We start from the raw sequence: 23,384 nt of genomic DNA on the forward strand, positions 1-23,384 counted from the left end.
CCTCTATTGCATTTGCCTCCAACACCACCCCAGTTACTCAACCCTCTGTGTAAAAAAAATGCCCCACCTATCTCCTCTAAACTTAATCCCTCTTACCTTCATACATGTCCTCTGGGTATTAGACATTTCAACCCCAGGATAAAGATGACTCTCTGTCTATGCCTCTCATAATTTTATGATTCTGTTACAGATCTCCACTCTGCCTCCTCTTCTCCAAAGAGAGATTAGAGAACCCAAGTTTGTCCAACCTCTCCTTATAGCATGTCATCTAATCCAGACAACATCCTGGTAGACCTCCCTAACCTTGACATTCTTGCTACTATTGGGGCAACTAAAACTGGAAGCAAAACACTAGATGTGGCCTAACTAGATGGACATAAATCTGCAATACAACTCCCTGACTTATAGAACTCAGTCCTTCAACTTATAAATGCTGGCATTCTGTATGCCTTCTTTACCACCCTATCAACCTGTGTAGCCACAATCAGGGAGCTATGTACTTGGATCCCAAGACCTTCTGCACATCAACACCATTAAAGGGTTCGCCATGCAAAAGATGCATTTTATCTCCCAAAGTTCAAATCGTTCTGTTTATTATCAGATAATGTATACATTATACAACCTGAAATAATTATCTTTGCAAATATATATTGTTACGACAACGACTGTGCCCCAACTCTGAGGGACCGAAGGGTACAAAGTAGCCCCCTCCTTTTTGAGAATCGCAAGATCGCTATTAATTCAGGTCAGGAGACCCAGGAAATGAGAGAGAGACGTTTGGAATGTGTCCTGGCCTCCACGATACAAAGCCACGGATAACGGCCATTGTCTCTTGGAGACGGAATTGTGTATTGAGTACTGTACTATTCACTGAAGCCCTCAGGGAATGATCAGAGGGGGCTGGTTGAGGGATTGCATCATCCCAACCTGATTGACATCTGAGACCCCGTGAGTAAGGATAAAAGAGGGTCTGGGGAACAACCCATTTAGACGCACCAGGAGAAACGCTAGAAATCTCGTGACAGCGTTTAATAGCGACAGCCGGTGGGGCCCACGTGCGTCCTTTCCCGTTGCCTGGGATTGGCGGGACTGACCACGGAAGAACGGCTTAGCTAAAAAGGAAAAGGACACCCACGACATTTCGAAGGATCGACATCATAAAAATGGAAACTCTGGCAAGTTCCAAAATCTCTCTCTCTTGACTCCAACCAAAGGCTGCAGCCTGAATGAACTAAAGTGACTTTTATATCTCCATCGGACAATACATTATCCCCTAGACAATGATAGAGCTATTTCTTATTGATTATTATTATACCGCGCTTTTAGATTTAGTATTGACAACGTATATTATCTGTATGTTTGTATTGATATTATTTTTGTGTATTTTTATCAATAAATACTGTGAAAAATAGTACCATCAGACTTCAACGGACCTCTCTATCTTGGCTGGTAAGTGACCCAGTTACAGGGTTCGTAACAATATGATAAACAGAACCCCAAAAGAATGAACGGCAGAAAAGTGTTAGAACCCCAAAGCCCCCTCTTTCCTTCCCCACACAAGCATCAACCTCCCTCTGCCCCTTTAAGCAAAAACCACTCCATCCATTAAGCAATAGCAAAACACCCAAAGAGAGACCATGATCTGCAGACAACAAAGACTATTGTTACTCAACAGTTCAACATGCAATAGGCTCTCCCTCTCTCTGTCTCTTTCTCATGAGCAAGTGATAGAGAGGTGTCACCCATTTTCACAGTAAAAGGGAAGACTGACAGTCGCTGTTAGGATATTACAGTCTGGTACATTGCTTTTTATTCTGAGATCCTCTGACACGAGAATCGGCAGCAAACTCTCCCACCATAGAGAGACAGAGATAGAGAGTTCTTGAGTGCAAAACTCAACATTTGGCCAGGTTAAACTCCAGCTCCCATTTCTATGTCCAATTCTGCAACTGATCTATGCCACACTGCATCCTTTGCTACTTTTCTACAGTATCCACAACACCACCAATCTTTGTATCATCTGTAAACTTACTAACACACCCACCCATGCTTTCATCTGGGCCACTTATACCAGAGGTCCTAGATCACTAGTCACAGATCTCCAGCCAGAATAACTTTGTTCGACCACTACCCTCTGTTTAATCAAGTAAATAGAATGAAACAATTTCCTTTAGCACATGAACATTCTATCCATTAATAAATTCATCATGTTTATTGGACCTGTGGGGGCAACAATATTTTCAATCTCATCCTGTTGAGAAAATTCAATAGATTACAGTATTAAATGCTGAAGGGTACTGACTTTAGAACCACTGAGCTCAATTCTCTATTCTCTGATGTTTACCTCATGACATTGCTAACTTGCATATTTTGTTTCAAGGGTTGATTTTTTTTGCTGAATATTGGAATCCCTACTTAAAGTTCACAATCAAGGGGACAAGTAACAACCAGTAAGGCACCAGTCACATCAGGTCAGATTTAAAGAAACTCTGTCAATAAACCTTGGGAGAGTTTCTCTGATCTGGAGAGGTGAGGAGAAATAGATTTGAATGCAGTAAAGACAGAGTGGGGAAGGATCATCCACGTATCAACTGAGATTGATTTAAATTATATGGAATCAAACACCTCCATGTGTTTAAGGACAGATTTACCACAAGATTGGAATTGGAATTGGCTTATTATTGTCACATGTACTAAAGTAACAGTGAAATACTGCTTATACAGATCAATTCATTATGCAGAGCATTGAGGTAGTAAAAGGTAAAACAATAACAATAGAGAATAAAGTGTAACAACTACAGAGAATGTGCAGTGCAGGTAGACAATAAGGTGCAAAGTCTTATGAGGTAGATTCTGAGAACAAGATTTCATCGTATCATCAGAATCAGTTTTAATATCACTGACATATGTCGTGAAGTTTGTTAACTTTGCAGCACCAATACAATGCAATACATGATAAATATAGAAAAAAAGCTGAATCATAGTAAGTACATCTATGTATATTAAATAGTTAGATTAAATAAGTAGTGCAAACACAGAAATAAAGAGTAGTGAGATGATGTTCATGGGTTCAGTGTTCATTTAGAAATTGGATGGCAGAGGAGAAATAGCTGTTCCTGAAACACTGTGTGTGTACCTTCAGGCCTCTGTACTTTCTTCCTGATGGTAACAATGAGAAGAGGACAGGGAATCATTCAACAGTCTTATCACAGCAGGGCAGAAGCTGTCCTTGGGCCGAGTGGTATGTGCTTTCAGTCTTTTACATCTTTTGCCTGATAGAAGGGGTCGGGGGTGGGGGGAGGTTGAAGCCAAAATGTCTAGAGTTGGTGGAGTCTTTATGTAGATTACTTTACTGAGGCAATGAGAAATATAGATGGAGTTCATGGAGGGGAGGCTGGTTTCCATGGTGTACTGAGCTGGGTCCACAACTCTGCAGTTCTTTGCAATCACAGGCAGAGTAGTTGCCTTACCAAACTATGATGCATCCAGGCATATGGTTTCATTGGTGCATTAATAAAAATTGGTATCATTGAACAGAGCAGGAGGTGCATAATATTGTGGAAATAATATACATTTTATTTTGATAGCATTTCTAAATCACGTTTATACTATATCAATGGGGGTGCTGCAACCACACCATTTAGAAAAAATAAATACAATTCTACATCATGATCTTTTAAATTCATGAAAGATGGCAGTTATTTTCATTTGGCATTGCACCACTCTCTCAGTAATAGAGATGTCAAGCTAGTTCATCTGAAGTGAGGTGTGACTTGATCTGGAAATGAGACTGCTGCCATTATAACAAGGGTGGGACTAAAAAGACCCACAGCTGGATTTCTGGCCCATAGTCAGACAGCTGCTATCTGAAAGGATGCCATGGTGGACAGAGCCAGTAATCACATCTCATCTATTGCCCACACCTTTGCTTTCGCTCCTTTCTTCCTGAATGGAGGAAAAGCAGAGTTTCTCTGGGCCCTGGGCCTTACCTGCCTCATCATTCCCAAACAAGAGCTTTCACCAGAAGCATATTCTCCTCCACTTCCCTTTTAGCTTCCTTCTTGCCTCTCTATCATTTTCTTCTGTCCCTGTCTACTACTTCCCATTGTAAGGCACTTTCCCATGTAAATGGATGAAGTGCAATACTTGCCTCTTCATCACCTCACTTCCCACAATCCAGGGACCTAAACAGTCTATCCAGGCCAAGTAACTACTCACTTGCATTTCTTCCAATCTGGTGCACTGCGTTTGGTGTTCACAATGTGACCTCCTCTGCAGTGGGCACACCAATTGCAGATTGGGTAATCATTTTGTGCAGCATCAGTCTGTGAGAGTACCTGACCTTCTGGTTGCTTTCCAGTTTAATTCGCCATGCTGACTTTGACCTCTCATTTTACCCTAGTGCAGAAATTTCCCACTTTCTTTGCTACCCAGACTAACTTGTTTTCTTTCTCAGTTTTTATAAAGATGCTTTGCCCTCAAATATTAATTCTTTCTCTTATTACAGATCCTGCCTGATCTGCTGAGTTTTTCCAGCATTTTCAGAAAAAATTTAATTAGTGTGCTGAACAGAGAATTGGCAAGAAAAATGTCAGGCTGGTTTCACATTCTTAACCACTATTCAGTAATAGTGTTACTGTTTATGTCAAAATCATGATCAACTAATCAATGCAATGGGTGTCGCGATGGAGATACGTCTCTACCAAAGGAGGTGTAAGGTGCTCCTTCCCTCCAGTAGCCTGCAGGTCACCCTTGAGTAAAGTGTAGCACCTGCTTAGACCCTCGATTAGGGTTACGTGAAGCCATGGGAGGAGGTAGTGGATGGTCGTATGAGCAGTTGGTGCATATCACAAATCCTAGTTATGTGACTACTGCAGTCAGGCAGACAATCTCTGAAGAGTATTGATAATGGCTGGGGTCACCCAACTTGTAAAGACACTGCCAAGAAGGTAATGGCAAACCACTTCTGTAGAAAAGTTTGCCAAGAACACATCATGACACAGCACATAATGATGATGAATTAATGTAATGCAAATGTACAATAATGATAAATAGCAAAGACTAATTACCTTTTAAGTGAATCCCACAATGTATGTAATTTCATAGGAGGTGTGAAAAAGCAGCTACAATTTGTAATCATTATTATCCAATGATCTCCAATGGAAGTGCATATCAATAAACAAGTCAATTTGACTGTGATCAAGGACTAAGGATCAAGGATCACATTATTTCCCATAAACATTTACATGAGGTGTGCTGGCACTACATGCAACAAAAACAACATTGTTCAACAATTATACAGAATAAAGAATTACGTAAAAATAAAGTTAGAAGTACATTTTATACCTTGTCAAAAGTACAGATAAGGTATAAAATGTGCATAAATACACAAATTCCAGTATGTATTTACAAAGTAAACAGCATTATAAAAAGTGGTTGAAAGTGCAGTGATTGAGGTAATAGTGAAATGAGTACTAAAGTCCCACATGGGTGCACCTATGCAACAAGTGTAACAGGAGATTGTGGAGGCATTAATAATGATCTTTCACAAATTGCTAGACCCTGGAATGGTTCCAGAGGATTGGAAAATTTCAAAGGTCACTGTACTCTCTAAGAAATGAAATTATTCTGAAGAATAATTTTCTGAAAATTTCCAAAAGAAAATTTTCTGAAAATAAATCCTTAATAATGTACTCCAACATCTTCCCAACCACTGAAGTCAGGCTAATTTCGGAATAATTTCAAAGGTCATTGTACTCTTTAAGCCTGACTTCAGTGGTTGGGAAGATGTTGGAGTACATTATTAAGGATTTATTTTCAGATTGCTTGGAGGCGCATGTCATCACAGTTTCCTAAAGGGGAAATCTTGCCTGACAAATCTGTTGGAATTCTTTGAGGAAACAACAGGCAGGATAGACAAAGGAAAGTCAGTGGATGTGGTTTACTTAGATTTTCAGAAGGCCTTTCACAAAGTGCCGCACATGAGGCTGCTTCACAAAATAAGAATCCATGGTATTACTGGAAGGATACTAGCATGGATAGAAGATTGGCTGATAAGCAGGAAGCAAAGAATGGGAATAAAGTGGCCTATTCCAAGCAGTTTCAGCGACAGGTTACTATCGATGCAATGCTCCTCAGACAGGATGAAGAGGTCAATATTCCCCAATGCCATTAGGCTTTACAATTCTACCGCCAGGACTTAAGAACTTTTTAAAGCTATTATTAATGCTTTTTGAGATGGTGATTTAGATGCATATCATATTTTTTTTACTGAGTTAAGTATTGTATGTAATTAGTTTTTATTAGTAATTAGTATGTAATTTTGCTACAACAAGTGTATGGGACATTGGAAAAAAGTTGAATTTCCCCATGGGGATGAATAAAGTATCTATCTATCTATCTATCTATCTATCTATTCTGGATGCTGCCGGTGACAAGTGGTGTTCTGCAGGGGTGAGTTCTGGGACTGATTATTTTCATGTTATATGTCAACAATTTGGATGATGGAATTGATAGCTATGTGCCCAAGTTTACAGATGATGTGAAGAAAGATGGAAGGGCAGGCAGCATTAAGGAAGCAGGGAATCTGTAGAAGGTCCTTGACAGATTGGCAGAATAGGCAAAGAAATCACAGATGAAATATAGTGTTGGGAAGTGTATGGTAATGCACTTTGGTAGAAGGAATAAAGGCATTGACTATTTTCTAAATGATGTGAAAATTCAAAAGTCAGAAGTGCAAAGGGACTTAGGAGTCCTTGTGTAGGATTCCATAAAGATTACGGTAACTATCAAGTTGATTCGGTAGTAAGGAGGCAAATGCAATGATAGCATTCTTTTTGATAGGACTAGAATATAAGAGCAAGGATGTGATGCAGAGGCTCCATAAGACATTGGTCAGACCACACTTGGAGTATTTTGAGCAGTTTTGGGTCTCCTATCTAAGATGTACTGGCATTGGAGAGGGTCCAAAACAGGTTCATGAGAATGATTCCAGGAATGAAAGGGTTAACATACTCATTTGCATTTAAAAAATAAGGGGGGATCTCATTGAAATCTATCGAATATCTAAAGACTTAGACAGAGTGGATGTGAAGAGGATATTTCCTATAGTGGGTGCATCTAGGACCAGAGGGCACAGCCTCAGAATAGAGGGACGTCCATTTAAAACAGAGATGAAAAGGAACTTCTTTAGCCAGAGGGTGGTGAATCTGTGGAATTCATTGCCATGGATTGCTGTGGAGGCCAAGTCATTGAGTATTTTTATAGCAGAGGTTGATAGGTTCTTGGTTAGTCAGGGCGTCAAAGGTTATGGAAAGAAGGCAGGAGAATGGGGTTGAGAAGGGTAATAAGTCAGTCATGATGGAATGGTGGAGCAACCTCGATGGGCCAAATGGCCTAATTCTGCTCCTATGGTCTAACAGTACCTAAGTAATTAGTCAGTTGCCACTATAACAAAGAACTCACGAGAAGAAAAGTAATATGACAATATTGTCAAGACCACATGATTATAAATAATCATAACAAATACTGTAAAGGATAGTAATCACATTTAAGTCCTGATCAGAGTATATACTGACCAGCAGAAAAATATGCTAAATCTCCAGAGAATAGACAGATCAAAGCAAGTGAGCCAAAAAGTATATGGTTGTAATCAAGAAAAGGAACTAAACATTTCAACAGTAGGTTCAGAATAGGCAATGGTGGAAATAAATCATCTAAATGAAAGCAGTGTTTTAGTCTGAATTATATCACACTCAAATATGACTTGAAGATTGCAAATAGTTTGGTCCTTTTGTAGTTGCTCGGAACTGAGAGAATTACATTGGTGGCTGTGAAGGAGAATAAACTCTTTCTGAGACTGGCTTCTTCCCCCTTCCTTTCCAGTCCTGATGAAGGAAGGACCTCATCCCGAAACACCAAGTGCTTATTCTTCTTCATAGGTGCTGCCTGACTTGCAGAGTTCCGCTGCATTGTGTGTGTGTATCTAATGCTTGTGACTGATTCAAACTGAGCCATACAAAAGCTGTAACTAGGAAATCTCACTTTCCTGACTCCATGTTTTATACTTCTTCAACACAAAGGTAACAATAACTTATTAACTACAGTTTCTGTTACTATAATCACATATTTAACTTTAACATTTTGAATATAGTCAGGTAAACTTACAGAATTACATATTTACAATGGTAGTACAAAATCTTTGAATATTCAATAGTTCTAAACACCCAAAATATACCCCTCCTTTTACTGTGTTGAGGGATGGGTCAATAAATATTCAACTAACCAGTGGGTTAAGTGACAAAACAGATCCGTCCTGAACAGTGCAGTAAGTCGCAGGGACACACCCTTAACAATGGGCTAATAGCAGGGATATTCATCTATTGTCTTCCCCCATGTAATTTCAATGAGCCAGTATCAGAACCACAACCCAATTAGAACCCAAGATTGGTTTCGCTTCCACATAGCATCAGAAGTTAAATTGTATACAGGTTTTATTTCCTGAGGACTGCTCTCATTTTCATTAATCCATAACTATGCAATCCATACTGTCATAATTCCAGAATGACTCCTAACAAAGGTCAGGTAAAAGAAAGACAATTTAGAGAGTGAGGTGAAAGGAAGGTATAGCTCAGTATCATCACCATTAACCTAAAAATGATTGTTGATACTAGTGCTGAAATACCTAATGCATTTGTTCTGCAATAGCTATCAAGGGGGTTTATTACCAGTGCATTAAGTGTTAGGTTGTTATATCCAACCTACTAATTTATAGTCAGATGTTTTATAAAAGTTACAGCTCAAAGTGCTCAAGTCACTGCCCTTAAGAAACCATTCTCTTGACGTGAGTGAAAATGTCCATTAATAGTATGTTACCAAGTTTAGGAATGTAATTGATCTAGTTAATAGATACTGCTCTCTTCTCCTTCTCCATCAAGATCATTTTTAAAGTATTTACTGCTGAATAATGCAAGTAAATAATCAACAAAAACATCATGTCATTCAGAATCAGGAGGAAGTTTATACATGAAATGTGTTGTTTTGTGTGCAGCAGAATAGAGCAGGCATAACAAGTTACTTTGTTACAATAAATAAACAAATATTTACCATGAATGTTGCTATAATACTGCATCTTTAATATGCTAGTAGAAATATCCCAATGCCACTATCTCAAATAACACAATATTTCGTGCACAGAATTATCTAGTGTAGAAGTTGAGGGACATGATATCCAGTCAACACCCAAGTTCTATAAAGGTCAGAGTGTGTCATGACCATGAAGTAAAAAGAAATTTAAATATAGACAAGCAACCCACACAAAATGTTGGTGGAACGCAGCAGGCCAGGCAGCATCTATAGGAAGAAGTACAGTCGACGTTTCAGGTCAAGACCCTTCGTCAGGACTAACTGAAATGTCTCGGCCCAAAACATCGACTGTACTTCTTCCTATAGATGCTGCCTGGCCTGCTGCGTTCCACCAGCATTTTGTGTGTGTTGCTTGAATTTCCAGCATCTGCAGATTTCCTCGTGTTTACGTTTTTAAATATAGACAAGGTAGGTTTAAATAAAGGTAATAACAGCCTCTATATTTAGCATGAAAATCTGGTAAGTCAAGTTCAAGTTTATTGTCATCTGACTACAACCAAATTAAACATTTTCCTCTGGACCACGGTACACCCACAACACATACCATACATAGCACATAAAAACAAAATATTACAATTAATAAAATACAATTCAAAATTGAAGTTGCACCAAACTTCTAGCTTCCACAGGTATTCAAATGGCTGAGCAGCCACTTGCTGAGATTCCCAAGTAATTACATTAAGGAATCAGCTCTTGAGTCATGTGCTATGCTGATCCTAGAGCAGAAGCTCAATATTCACAGAGATTCAACGGGGACTGCCAGAACATGGGGAAGAAAGGTAAGAAAGCTTTCAACATTTGGAAAATATTTTGATATTTATTTAATGTTCTGGTTATTTTAGTGGTTTTACTAAACTTATATTTTAGTTCATAATTAATTTCATTCTTTATTTCATTTTTAATAGCCCCAAACATTTGGATGTCAGAGCTATTTGGGAAGATTTAAAATCTTTGACTGATTTTATCAACTGCTAAATACTGTGAAGAGCTTTGCCAACTGTCTAACACCTCCAGCAAACTTTGTCTGGACAAAGCTGTGGCTCCTGCACTTGTCACTCCATTATGCTACAGATTGCCTTGACACCACTCAGGGCCTTGTATTCAGCTCCAGGATTGCCCAAACAAGCGAGATCTAGCTCCCAAATTCGGCTGATCTGTTAAACCATGTGGTGCCTATGAGTGGTGAGTAGTGGTAGTAAGCTATGGATGCGCTCCCAGATGCACTGAATAACTTCTATGCCCGGTTTGAGGCGGAAAATGACGTGGCGGTGAGGAAGTCCACCCTCCTACAAATGACCAGGTGCTGTGTCTCACCGTGGCCGACGTGAGAAGAACCCTATGTAGGGTCAACCCATGGAAGGCTGCTGGATCAGACTATATCCCTGGTAGAGTGCTCAGAGGATGTGCAGACCAGCTAGCAGATGTTCTCACTGACATCTTCAACATTTCCCTGAGCAGCACCACCGTTCCAACATGCTTCAAGGCCGCCACCATTGTCCCCATGCCGAAGAAGTCTTCAGTGTCCTGCCTAAATGACTACCGTCCCGTTGCACACACATCCATCATCATGAAGACTTTCGAGAGGCTCGTCATGAGGCACATTAAGACCCTGCTGCCCCCCTCACTGGACCCCCTGCAGTTTGCGTACCGTCCCAACCACTCAACAGAAGACGCCATTGCCATCACCCTCCACCTGGCCCTAACCCACCTGGACAAAAAAGACACATACATTTGGATGCTGTTCATAGACTTCAGTTCAGCATTCAACACAATCATCCCTCAGAAACTGATTGGAAAGCTGAGCCTACTGGGCCTGAACACCTCCCTCTGCAACTGGATCCTAGACTTCCTGCCTGGGAGACCTCAGTCAGTCCGGATCGGGAGCAGCATCTCCAACACCATCACACTGAGCATGGGGGCCCCCCAGGGCTGCGTGCTCAGTCCACTGCTGTTCACTCTGCTGACCCACGACTGTGCTGCAACACACAGCTCCAACCATATCATCAAGTTCGCCGATGACACGACCGTGGTGGGTCTCATCAACAAGAACGATGAGTCAGCTTACAGAGAAGAGGTGCAGTGGTTAACAGACTGGTGCAGAGCCAACAACCTGTCTCTTAATGTAAACAAAAGAGATGGTTGTTGACTTCAGGAGGGCACGGAGCGACCACTCCCTGCTGAACATCGACGGCTCCTTGGTAGAGATCGTAAAGAGCACCAAATTTCTTGGTGTTCACCTGACGGAGGATCTCACCTGGTCCCTCAACACCAGCTCCATAGCAAAGAAAGCCCAGCAGCGTCTCTATTTTCTGCGAAGGGTGAGGAAAGTCCATCTCCCACCCCCCATCCTCACCACATTTTACAGGGGTTGTATTGAGAGCATCCTGAGCAGCTGCATCACTGCCTGGTTCGGAAATTGCACCATCTCGGATCGCAAGACCCTGCAGCGGATAGTGAGGTCAGCTGAGAAGATCATCGGAGTCTTTCTTCCCGCCATCACAGACATTTACACTACACGCTGCATCTGCGAAGGAAACAGCATTATGAAGGACCCCATGAACCCCTCATACAATCTCTTCTCCCTCCTGCCGTCTGGGAAAAGGCTCCGAAGCATTCGGGCTCTCATGACCAGACTATGTAACAGTTTCTTCCCCCAAGCTATCAGACTCCTCAATACCCAGAGCCTGGACTGACACCTTGCCCTATTGTCCTGTTTATTATTTATTGTAATGCCTGCACTGTTTTTGTGCACTTTATACAGTCCTGTGTAGGTCTGTAGTCTAGTGTAGCTTTCTCTGTGTTGTTTTTTTTTACGTAGTTCAGTCTAGTTTTTGTGCTGTGTCATGTAACACCATGGACCTGAAAAACATTGTCTCATTTTTACTACGTACTGTTCCAGCAGTTATGGTCAAAATGACAATAAAAATTGACTTGACTTGACTTGAAAACCAAGGTTAATATTTCAGTAAAACAAAAAGCACTAAATTAATAAGTAAATACTACCTTAAATGGTTACAATAACATTATTTGAAAGACTTAGATGATAAGGTATGACGTAATGCCTATGCCATTTTTATAACTGTATCAAGTTCAACCAGCATTTACTCAAAAAAAAATTCAGCACCACATATGGTACTTTTTTTTATCTTTTAAGAGGGCTTACTCCATGGCAGATACCCTAGCATTTGCATATTGAATCTGAACATATTAGGTTAACCTTAAATATACACAAGATCAAATAACAATTCCAGGGACATTTCCACTTAGTTTTTCCTGTTCGTTCTCACAGTTCTGAAGTTGGATAAATATTGGATTCCCTGAGCCATGGGAAGGTTCAACAGCTGGATAACAGATATCAGAGGAATGAACATCTGGGCAAAGAGTTGGGAGAGTTCCAACAATTTTATAGCACACTGATCTCCTCACCTTGTTGTTGGTGTGAGATGACAGATACAATACTTAACGTGTGGTTTGTACATGAATACACTGCATTAGAAAATCAGTTCCTTGTAGCCTTGGCCCTGAATGGGTCCATAAGGAACTTCTTCATTGTGTAATTCCCCATAAAGAACTTCTAGCCCAATGAGTTGGATAATCAGCAGTCTAGCACAAAGAGTAGCAGTGAAATATGAGGAGGAATTAATAAAGAAGATGGAACATTAATGGTTAAGGCTAAACAAGAAGGGAGTCTATGCATATCTTTGTTTGGTAGGTGAGGGGAAAAGAGGCCAAGCTGCAGGAAATATAGATCAATCTTTGTGAAATGAAATCTTCCATCATCCGTTGGACAGAAGGGTGAAAGAGATAAAGGAAAAGCTTGCTGGTGGAGAAAAACAGGGCATCTTTTTTAAACTCACTTTACATGTACATACTGAACCTTTAAGTCAGAAACAGAACAGAACTAAGGCAAGATGCTATCTAAACTGTCAACAAACTTTGATGAGTATTTTGTTCATTGTTCCATTTCAGAAATGCTGCACATCAGAATTGAAACAGAGTTTGACCTTATCCATTTACACTACTGATTTTAAGGTTCTATTGTATAATGGGGGGGACTTTAATATCTGCTCTATCTCCACAGGAGACCAATTGTAGCTCCATGCTGTAAATCAAATAAAATAGTAATAAAGATTGGCATTCACTGAATTACACTACTCAGTGAGGAAACTGAAAAAGGATTGAAATTTTTCCTTAGAGTTTCATTGTTATATCATCTAAATGCAGGGTGGGATCTCTTACAGAAAGTGTTCATCTGAAAAAAAATACTGGTACCACAAATGAGGGGAAAAAACAGAATTCAGATGCCAACTCAAAAGCAAAATGAATAGGAATGAGATCACTAATGTACAGCACGTCCATCTAAGAAGGCAGGCAAGCAATTTATTGTAAATCATTGTGCAATATGGCAATATGCTCAGAAAATGCTGGTAATATTTAGTAGGTCCAGCAGCATCAGTGGAAAGAGAGACAAAGTGAATGTTCTTGATCAGTGTCCCTTCATCAGAACTGGGCTTCCAGCATTTTATGATTCCCAGAATCTGTACTTGAAAAAAAAACAGTGGAATCAGACTTGTCTGTAGAGTCCTGCACGGTAGGGTGCCCTGCCAACACTCACCGTCTGGGGTCACAGAAAAAAAAGGGTTGAATTATGAAAAGAATTGTATTTAAGCACAATGCTCGTAAGAGTCAACGGCAAGAGAGAGAAAAAATAAAAATTAACACACTTCAGTTATCAGTTATATATGCTTAATCAGACACCTAAATACAATGATACCTAAATTATCAGCCCAAAGCATATATAGAATATGCATCTTTTAAAGGTCTGAACAAGCAATAGTTAAGAGAATTTTTCAGTACTGAAAAATTATAGCTGGTTGTATTGTGTCTCACTTGGAATATTACTGCTGTAAGATTCTCTCCTTATGTGGGTAAAATATGTAAGTTAGTACCATGGCTTTCATTTGATTACAGTAATGCCATAGGCACACATTTCCTTTTTTGCTATGTACTTGCTTCTGTTCTGTGGGAAAGAATATGTATGAGGCTAGACTTTCCAAACACACAAAATAGGACAGGATGGATGTTCCTGAAGTTTATCTGACAAGAGAGCTCCACCTCGCTTAGAACTGCAAAAGAAAACTTCACTGAATTAATGTAAACACTCCATAAATGGAAACATTACAAGTTCATAACAGGAAACTGCTAGGCAACAGAGGAAAATGTTTTCCTCTTTATCATGACTATTCAAAACAGAAGATATCTTTTGTCATATTTAGCAGGATGATTGATTGTGAATAAATCTTCCTCAAGTATCTTGACTGTTGTCACAGAGAAGAACAAGCATTGAGACAGGCTTCCTCTTGATTTGCTGTGAAAATGAATAGCTATTGTGATAGTGGATTTAAATTTGGCTTTAATCTCAAACCTATGCTAAATTTACAGATCTAGCCAGGGTAGAAGCAGAGTACTATAAATAGTAAGGGCAGACCCTATTTACTTAGGGGAAGTTTATGAAGTATTATCACTGCAAGGATATTCAGTAGTTATATCAGCAGAAACTATTATCATCTTCCATTAGGCTCTGTGATTGAACAGCCTGTTGGCAGTTATAATCTAGACACATTAAGAACAGCAATGCACAAAAAGAGCAGAGTAGGGATATTGCTGAAAGGACTATATCACAGCATAAACCACTGTCTTCAGAAACCTTGCAGCATATTATGCCATCAAGGGTTGTGCTTTGTCAACCATACAAGCAATTTAAGTGTGTTGTGATCATTACGCAATTGGCATGTATATTTAAATTACAAACCATCCTATTCCGTAAAAAATGTTAATTAAAAAGAACTACTGGTATGTTGTGCCGTACAGAACGATAGTCCAAGTGGTTTATTTCATTCAATATTGCTATAATCCTACCTAACCTTGTAAAAATTCAATGCGTGTTCTAACTGCTAAATGTGTAGAGGTGCATAAATGAGGTTGATTTATGACTTTGCAAAAAAGTGTATTAATGGAACCTCAGAATTACTCAGTCAAGCTTCTTTGCTGCCAATATGTAGTTCAAATTGGAAGTCAAAAGATATCCCCTATCACTTTAATGTCTCAGATAATTAAAAAGACAATGACAAAGTCCTGGGTAACTTTCTAGTTTGCATTGTTAAATGAAGAGCAATAATGAAGAATGATAAGCTATGACCACCTCCATAAGAAAAGTCTAGCCATGCCTACCAGGCAATAAATGGAACTAAAATTATTGATTCTCTAACCACTGACTAGATACTTAACTGGACCAGCTGCATAACAAGTATAATGGCAGAAACAAACCAGATGCTCACTAGGTATTCCATGAATGACTCACTGCCTGATTGTCCAAAACCTCCCAAGGCACAAGTCAAGAATTGGAAGGTATCCTCTCCATTTAGCGATCCAAATTCAGCTCAAACAGTGGGTTTGGCCATTGCAATTTGTTTGTCACCAAAATAAGATTACAATAGATGCCATTTCCCTGATCCTACACTAGCCTCTGGAACATCTGGACAGTAAAGACACCTATGTTAGACTATTGTTAATTACACCTAACCCTTCAAAACTATAATTTCAAATGAACTCGTTACTAAACTTGGGAATCAACACTTTCCTTTGCAACTGGATCCTCAACTTCCTGACTGACAGACCGCAATCACTAAGAATAGATAGCAATGCCTCTACTACAATTATTCTCAACCCTGGTACTCCACATAGTTGCATCTTTGGCTCCCTATCCTACTCCCCATACATTCATGATAGTGTGGCCATATTCCTCTATAACTCTACCTACAAGTTTGCAGATCATACTACCATAGTGGGCTATATCTCAAATAACGGTGAGAGGACAGAGCTTAGTAACATGGTGATGTGACAACAGCCTTTTCTTCCATCTCAGCAAAACAAGACAGCTTGTCATTGCCTTCAGGAAAGGGGCAGTGGACATTTTCCTATCTACATCAATAGTATTGAGCTTGAAAGGGTCAAGAGCTTCAAGGTCCTATGAGTATTCATCACCAATAGCTTTTCCTAGTTCAATCAGAGAGATACCATTGCCAAAAACTCACCAGTGCCTCGACTTCCTCAGGAGGCTAAAGAAATTTTACATGTCATGTTGACCCTCACCAGTTTGCATTGATGCAAGATAGAAAGCATCCTATCTGGATACATCATGGCTCAGTACATCAACTGTTGTGCTCATCACTATAAGAAACTGCTGAGAGATGTGGACACAGATCAGCACATCACAGCAACCAGCCTCACCTCTATGGACTCTTTCTATACATCTTGCTGCCTCAGTAAATCAGCCAGAATGATCAAAGACTCAGCCCATCCCATATATTCCCTCTACCCTCCTTTCCCATTGAGCAGAAGATACAAAAGCCCAAAACCATTCTCTATAGCTGTTACACTTTATTCTGCATTCTGAAATAGTTGTACCTTACACTACCTCAAAGTACTGTATAATAAATTGATCTGAATGAACAGTATGCAAGACAAGCTTTTCACCATTCTTTTGTACAATGGACAATAATAAACCAATTCCAATTCTCAGTAAGGTTAGCATCATCCATTTTATTTTGCCTTCTCTAAATTCACCATGTATGCAATATGTACTATCTATATATCACAGAAACTTGCCAAAGCTTTCTCAGTAGCACCTCTCAGTCCACAGTTGCCACTTTGAAGGCAGTAACAGCAGGTACATGAGAACACCACCATCCCTCCAAATTATTCACCATTCAAATCCCTCCTTAAAAGCAACCTCAGAAACCCTTAACCTAATAGACTGCATTGTTTCAAAAATACAGCTCACTAAAACCTTTTCAAAAGGAATAAGCCATAAACAAAGAATTGGCTTTGCTGATGATACCAAATTTCATAAATGTACAGAAATAAATCTAATATTAGCACGTGTAACCTGTAACATATATAAGAGACTAACAAAACTAATTAAGTAACTCCTTCTTACCAGTTAACTCTTTCTGCTTGGACTGAGTTGCTGCGTTCTTTGCCATCTGAGCTTTGTATGTGATCTGATATAAAAAAATAAAATGCATTATTATCATAGTTAAGAATTCTCCAGCCTTTTCTCCACCAAAGAGATGTTAACATTTGAGATTTTTGTATGTTTTGGGAATGTGCCAGGCTGAAAAGATACGTTGTTCTAAAGAAACAAATGTTTTTATTTGGCCACCTACATTCAATTGTGCATTGGCAGCTGACTTTTATTTACTGATGCCAAACCAGGACAATTCTTTAGCCTTGTTTGGTCATTCAAAGAAACATGTGGCACCTTGATGGTGTCAATTATCTTTGATATTTGTGAGTAGGTCTTTTAATGGAGGCCGCTAGGCATCAATCAAACTATCAGAAGTGAGCAAGGCAGCAGAAAAACTGTGTTAAAACAATCACGCAGCAACAGAATGCAAATGTGGAAATTCTGTATTTCTCAGTGGAAATGTGTTTTTGCACTAATAAAGTGTCCAGCAAAACGATCAAGGAGATGGTTATTCTCTACTTTGATGATGGTACGCAAGCAGCAGTTGAACTGATTGTAACAACATACTGTTCACTGGATCAAAACAGTAGCTGAAACAAATCAAACAAAACTGTTCCCTGGATTAACTCAATCTGGGTTCAGAAGGATGAAAGGAGGGACAAAGATTAAGACAATCTGGAAACTTCCTGCTACCCTCCTGGGTCATGCCATTCCTCCAGTAAATACAGAACAATTAGACACTTCTAAACTTTGTTTATCTTTCACAGAAGCTGCCTGACTCGCTGAGTGTTTCAAATGCTTAGTTTTTTGTGCACATTTCCGGTTATAGCATTTTTAAAACTTTCACTTAAGGAATTGACACTCCACTGAGCACTGTTACCAGTGACACTTTCTGGATATCTTGTCATCCTAGATACAAAAATTGCACAATATGCTCCAAGTATTACCCTTCCATTTCACAATGTGAACACATCAACATCTCTCAAAATTTGTACTGTATCCCTCTGGCTATACTTTCAAAATCCAATTAGTTTTCCTAATTGCAACCAGACAAGCTTGATCTTGACTCATGCCACACATGCATACTTTCCAGGATTAATCAAGAGCAGCTGGAATACAGCTACATGCAGCTTTTACATCAGAACTTCAGATGATGTCTCTCACTGCACATTTTGTTTTAGATTTCTTAATTTTGTCATTTACAATTATTTTCATAGTTCAAAGTAAATTTTATTATCACCATATACACCCTGAGATTCATTTTCCAGTAGGCATACTCAGCAAGTCTATAGAATAGTAGCTATAACAGGATCAATGAAAGATCAACCAGAGTGCAGAAGACAACAAACTGTGCAAATGCAAATATAAATAAATAGGAATAAGTAAGGGTAACATGAGTTAATGAGATAAAGACTCCTTAAAGTGAGGTCATTGGTTGTAGGAACATTTCGATGATAGAACAAATGAAGTTCACTGTAGTTACCCCCTTTTATTCAAGAGCCTGATGGTTGACGGGTAGTAATTGTTCTTGAACCTGGTGGTGTGAGTCCTGAGGGTCCTGTACCTTCTACCTGATGGCAGCAGCGAGAAGAGTGTGTGACCTGGGTGCTGGGGATCTCAGATATTTGACGCTGACAGTGTTTCATGTATGTTTGTAGATGTGCTCAATGGTTGGGAGGGCTTTACCCATGATGAACTGATCTTCAACATGCTTTATAACACTATGGATACCAGAACTTCACATTACATTTCATCATCTATTGTGGATTAATTTATGTATAATATCTAGCAGTGCTATCCTTTCTCATCCTTATAAATGACTGAACCTTGGCCAACTTCAGGCTTGACTTACATGGCAGCAGAGTAGCATGGAGGCTAGCTCAGCTGTTTCACTACACCTAGCATAGCTGGGTGGTAAATTCTGGCTGAGCAATGGAAAGAAAATTGGGAGAGAGTTGATAGTGGACAATAATGTGGACAGAATAGGTTACAGAGAAAATAAGTGGAGGGATGGGATTGCTCTATGAAGTGGCATAGTCTTACTATGTTGAGTAGCCTCCATCAGAGTAGCTGTATTTTGATTCTGAGTTGCTTTTGCCCAATAGCTTAATTTATTATTATTATTAATAGCAAAGTGACTCGTATGTTACAGCTTATTTTGGAAATCTCACCATTTTATCATTTGTGAAGCAGGTCTCCCCTTGTTTCTTTTCACTGGCTACCCTTGTAGCTGAAGGGATATTGTCATTTATGTCAGAATGTAGCCTTTTCTGGACACCATTCTGGGAACTTATCTCTGCCTGGGGAATTGCTGACTCCATCTTTGGTGCAAAGGTGTTCTTATTGTTGCCAACAGAGGGACAACCATTTTTTCTAAGATCAGCATTTTTATTCTTTCCATCGTCATCTTCTGCTATGCTTGATGAGTTGTCAAATGTTTTCTGCAATGCTTCATTATGTTGCGTTTTAATTGTCCAGTGGGTTTTGGATGTGCTCCCAGTATTTTCAGCTGTCGGTCCTCTAGGGGAATCCTTAGTGCTCTCAGAACCCCAGTCAAAATCTGTGCTACAGATGCAAGGGGCCAAACCAGAGGATTCTGTTCTCAGTCCAGATGCTTGAAGCGATTTCACTGAACTATCATCAATATTTTTCAGTGGATCAAGGACAACAACCATACCCGAGGCCATTTCTGTAATTCAGAAAATAAACATTCTTTTAAAGACAATTCTGTATGCATTTATTACAATGCACAGATAACTACATATTACCTCCATTTCTATCATGTTCTACAAGATTATAGGACCCACAAGCCTGAATCAACAATACAATATGCACAGTGGTTCAGGAAATGCTTTGAATACAGTCGGCCCTCCTTATCCACGAGGGATTGGTTCCCGGACCCCTCGCGGATACCAAAATTCGCGGATGCTCGTCCCTTATGCAACCTGTCTCAATCCGGTGGACCTTAGGACCCAGCGGAACCCCAGACCTTATTTAACCTGTCTCAGTCCGCTGGACATTAGGACCCGGTGCCAGAGCTCTGAATGAGCAGTGTTTCTGTTCACGAAAATAATCATGATCACGATTGAAAATAAGGTGGAAATAATAAAGTGATTGCAAAGAGGTGAAACGCCATTGGTCATTGGAAATGCGTTAGACTATAGTCCGTCTACAATCGGAACAATTTTAAAGGATAAAGTGAGAAAGGCTCTGCACCGATTAAAGCTACAATTATTAGTAAGCAACGTAGTGGTTTAATTATTGGTTTTTGGGTTCTTGATCCTCGCATCAACCCAGCACGGTGGAAAGCGCACTCGGGAGCGATCTATCCTGAGTCCCGAGAACATCCGTTCCCAACCCCGGCGCTGAAACATACGTTCTTAAGTGTTTTATATGCATAGAAAGGTAAAATATATACTATATACTAAGACAAACATTTGACTAACTGACACTAAATAATGTCGGATGTACCTGTTCCGACTTACATAGTAAGAGAACTTCTGATTTTTTTTCAATCCCGATGCACGATAATCCACGCACATCCTCCCATATACTTTAAATCATCTCTAGATTACTTGTAATACCTAATACAATGTAAATGCTATGTAAAATGGTTGTTATACTGCATTGTTTAGGGAATAATGACTAGAAAATAAAGTCTGTACATGCTCAAACAACAAGTGCTGGAAGAGCACTTCTGGGTTTTCGCGATCTGTGGATGGTTGAATTTGCGCATGCGGAATCCGCAGATAAGGAGGGCCGACTATATGTATTATATTGTGTTCTATTTCAGAAGGGGGAAAAAAACCAATACAACAGTCTATAAATCCCACTAAATAAAATACAGCTCAAAGCAGGCCTGCTTTTTGCAAGAACAGAACAATGAAAAAAAATTAACTAAATTTCCTTTTGACAGCAGAGACAACAGCCGCAAAATTCATTGCTGTATGGAGGACCCCTCAATTCATTCTTGCATTGCTAAAGTGTGACTTCCATGCACACACATTTAGTCAAAAGGCTTGAGTGTCAATCACTATGCGCTGCACTGAGAAAACACATTGAGAAACATGGAAACATAGAAAACCTACAAAACAATACAGGCCCTTCAGCCCACAATGATGTGCTGAACATGTACTTACTTTAGAAATTACCTAGGGTTACCCATAGCCCTCCAAGCTCCATGTACCTATCCAGGAGTCTCTTAAAAGACCCTATCGTATCCGCCTCCACCACCGTCGCCGGCAGCCCATTCCATGCACTCATCACTCTCTGCATAAAAAAAACTTACCCCTGACATCTCCTCTGTACCTACTTCCAAGCACCTTAAAACTGTGCCCTCTCTTTGTTAGCCATTTCAGCCGTGGGAAAAGCCTCTGACTATCCACACGATCAATGCCTCTCAGCATCTATACACCTCTATCAGGTCACCTCTCATCCTCCGTTGCTCCAAGGAGAAAAAAGCCAAGTTCACTCAACCTATTCTCATAAGGCATGCTTTCCAAACCAGGCAAAATCCTTGAAAAAATCTCCTCTGCACCCTTTCTATAGTTTCCACATCCTTCCTGTAGTGAGGTGACCAGAACTGAGTATTCCAAGTGGGGTCTAACCAGGATCCTATATAGCTGTAACATTACTTCTCGGCTCTTAAACTCAATCCCAAGGTTGATGAAGGCCAATGCACTGTATGCCTTCTTAATCACAGAGCCGACCTGCACAGCAGCTTTGAGTGTCCTACGGACTCAGACCCCAAGATCCCTCTGATCCTCCACGCTGCCAAAAGTCTTACCATTAATACTATTATCTGTTATCATATTTGACCTACCAAAATGAACCACCTCATACTTATCTGGGTTGAACTCCCTCTGCCACTTCTGAGCCATTTTGCATCATATCTATGTCCCACTGTAACCTCTGACAGCCCTCCACACTATCCACAACACCTCCAACCTTTGTGTCATCAGCAAACTTAGTAACCCATCCTTCCACTTTCTCATCCAGGTCACTTATAAAAATTACAGAGAGTAGGGGTCCCAGAACAGATCCCTGAGGCACATCACTGGTCATCGAACTCCATGCAGAATATGACCCGTCTACAACCACTCTTTGCCTTCTGTGAGCAAGCCAATTCTGGATCCACAAAGCAATGTCCCCTTGGATCCCATGCTTTCTTACTTTCTCAATAAGCCTTGCTTGCATGGGGAACCTTATCAAATGCCTTGCTGAAACCCATATACACTACATCTACTGCTCTAACTTCATCAATGTGTTTAGTCACATCCTCAAAAAATTCAATCGGGCTCATAAGACACAACCTGCCTTTCACAAAGCCATGCTGACTATTCCTAATCATATTATGCCTCTCCAAATGTGCATAAATTCTGCCTTTCAGGATCTTTTCCATCAACTTACCAACCACTGAAGTAAGACTCACTGGTCTATAATTTCCTGGGCCATCTCTACTCCCTTTCTTGAATAAGGGAACAACATCTGCAACCTTCCAATCCTCCGGAACCTCTCCCGTCCTCATTGATGATGCAAAGATCATTGCCAGAGGTTCAGCAATCTCCTCCCTTACCTCCCACAGTAACCTGGGGTACATCTCATCCGATCCCGGAGACTTATCCAACTTGATGCTTTCCAAAAGCTTCAGCACATCCTCTTTCTTAATGTCTATATGCTCAAGTTTTTCAATCCGCTGTAAGTCATCCCTACAATTGCCAAGATCCTTTTCCGTGGTGAATACTGAAGCAAATTGGCAAGTATGATGTTGTAGGAATAACAGAGACATGGCTACAAGAGGACCAGGGCTGGGAAATGAATATTCAATGGTATACATCCTATTGAAAGGACACGCAGGTGGGCAGAGAGGGTGGGGTGGCTCTGCTGGTGAGGAATGAAATTCAGTCCCTTGCGAGGGGTGACACAGAATCAGGAGATGTAGGGTCAGTATGGATAGAACTGAGAAATTGTAAGGGCAAAAAGATGCTAATGGGAATTATCTACAGGCCCCCGAATAGTAGCCTGGATATAGGGTGCAAGTTGAATCAAGAGCTAAAATTAGCATGTCGCAAAGGTAATGCTCTGGTTGTAATGGGGGATTTCAACATGCAGGTAGACTGGGAAAATCAGGTTAGTACTGGAACCCAAGAAAGGGAGTTTGTGGAGTGCCTCCGAGATGGATTCTTAAAGCAGCTTGTACTGGAGCCTACCA

At 40.1% G+C, this 23,384-nt stretch overlaps 1 protein-coding gene across 4 annotated transcripts in view; it reads right to left on the bottom strand.

The window, feature by feature from the left end:
• Positions 1-23,384, bottom strand: part of smtnb (smoothelin b) — a 309,229-nt gene that overhangs the window by 108,373 nt on the left and 177,472 nt on the right. For all 4 annotated transcript variants that reach the window (XM_073065779.1, XM_073065778.1, XM_073065780.1 and 1 more), the window contains 2 exons: positions 19,345-19,862; positions 17,144-17,207 (listed from right to left, as the gene is read on the bottom strand). In XM_073065779.1, coding sequence (XP_072921880.1) covers positions 17,144-17,207; positions 19,345-19,862 — 582 coding nt within the window. The remainder of the gene's footprint in view (positions 1-17,143; positions 17,208-19,344; positions 19,863-23,384) is intronic.

Source organism: Hemitrygon akajei, chromosome 14 (genome assembly GCF_048418815.1).
Source record: "Hemitrygon akajei chromosome 14, sHemAka1.3, whole genome shotgun sequence".
Classification (NCBI taxonomy): Eukaryota; Metazoa; Chordata; class Chondrichthyes; order Myliobatiformes; family Dasyatidae; genus Hemitrygon; species Hemitrygon akajei.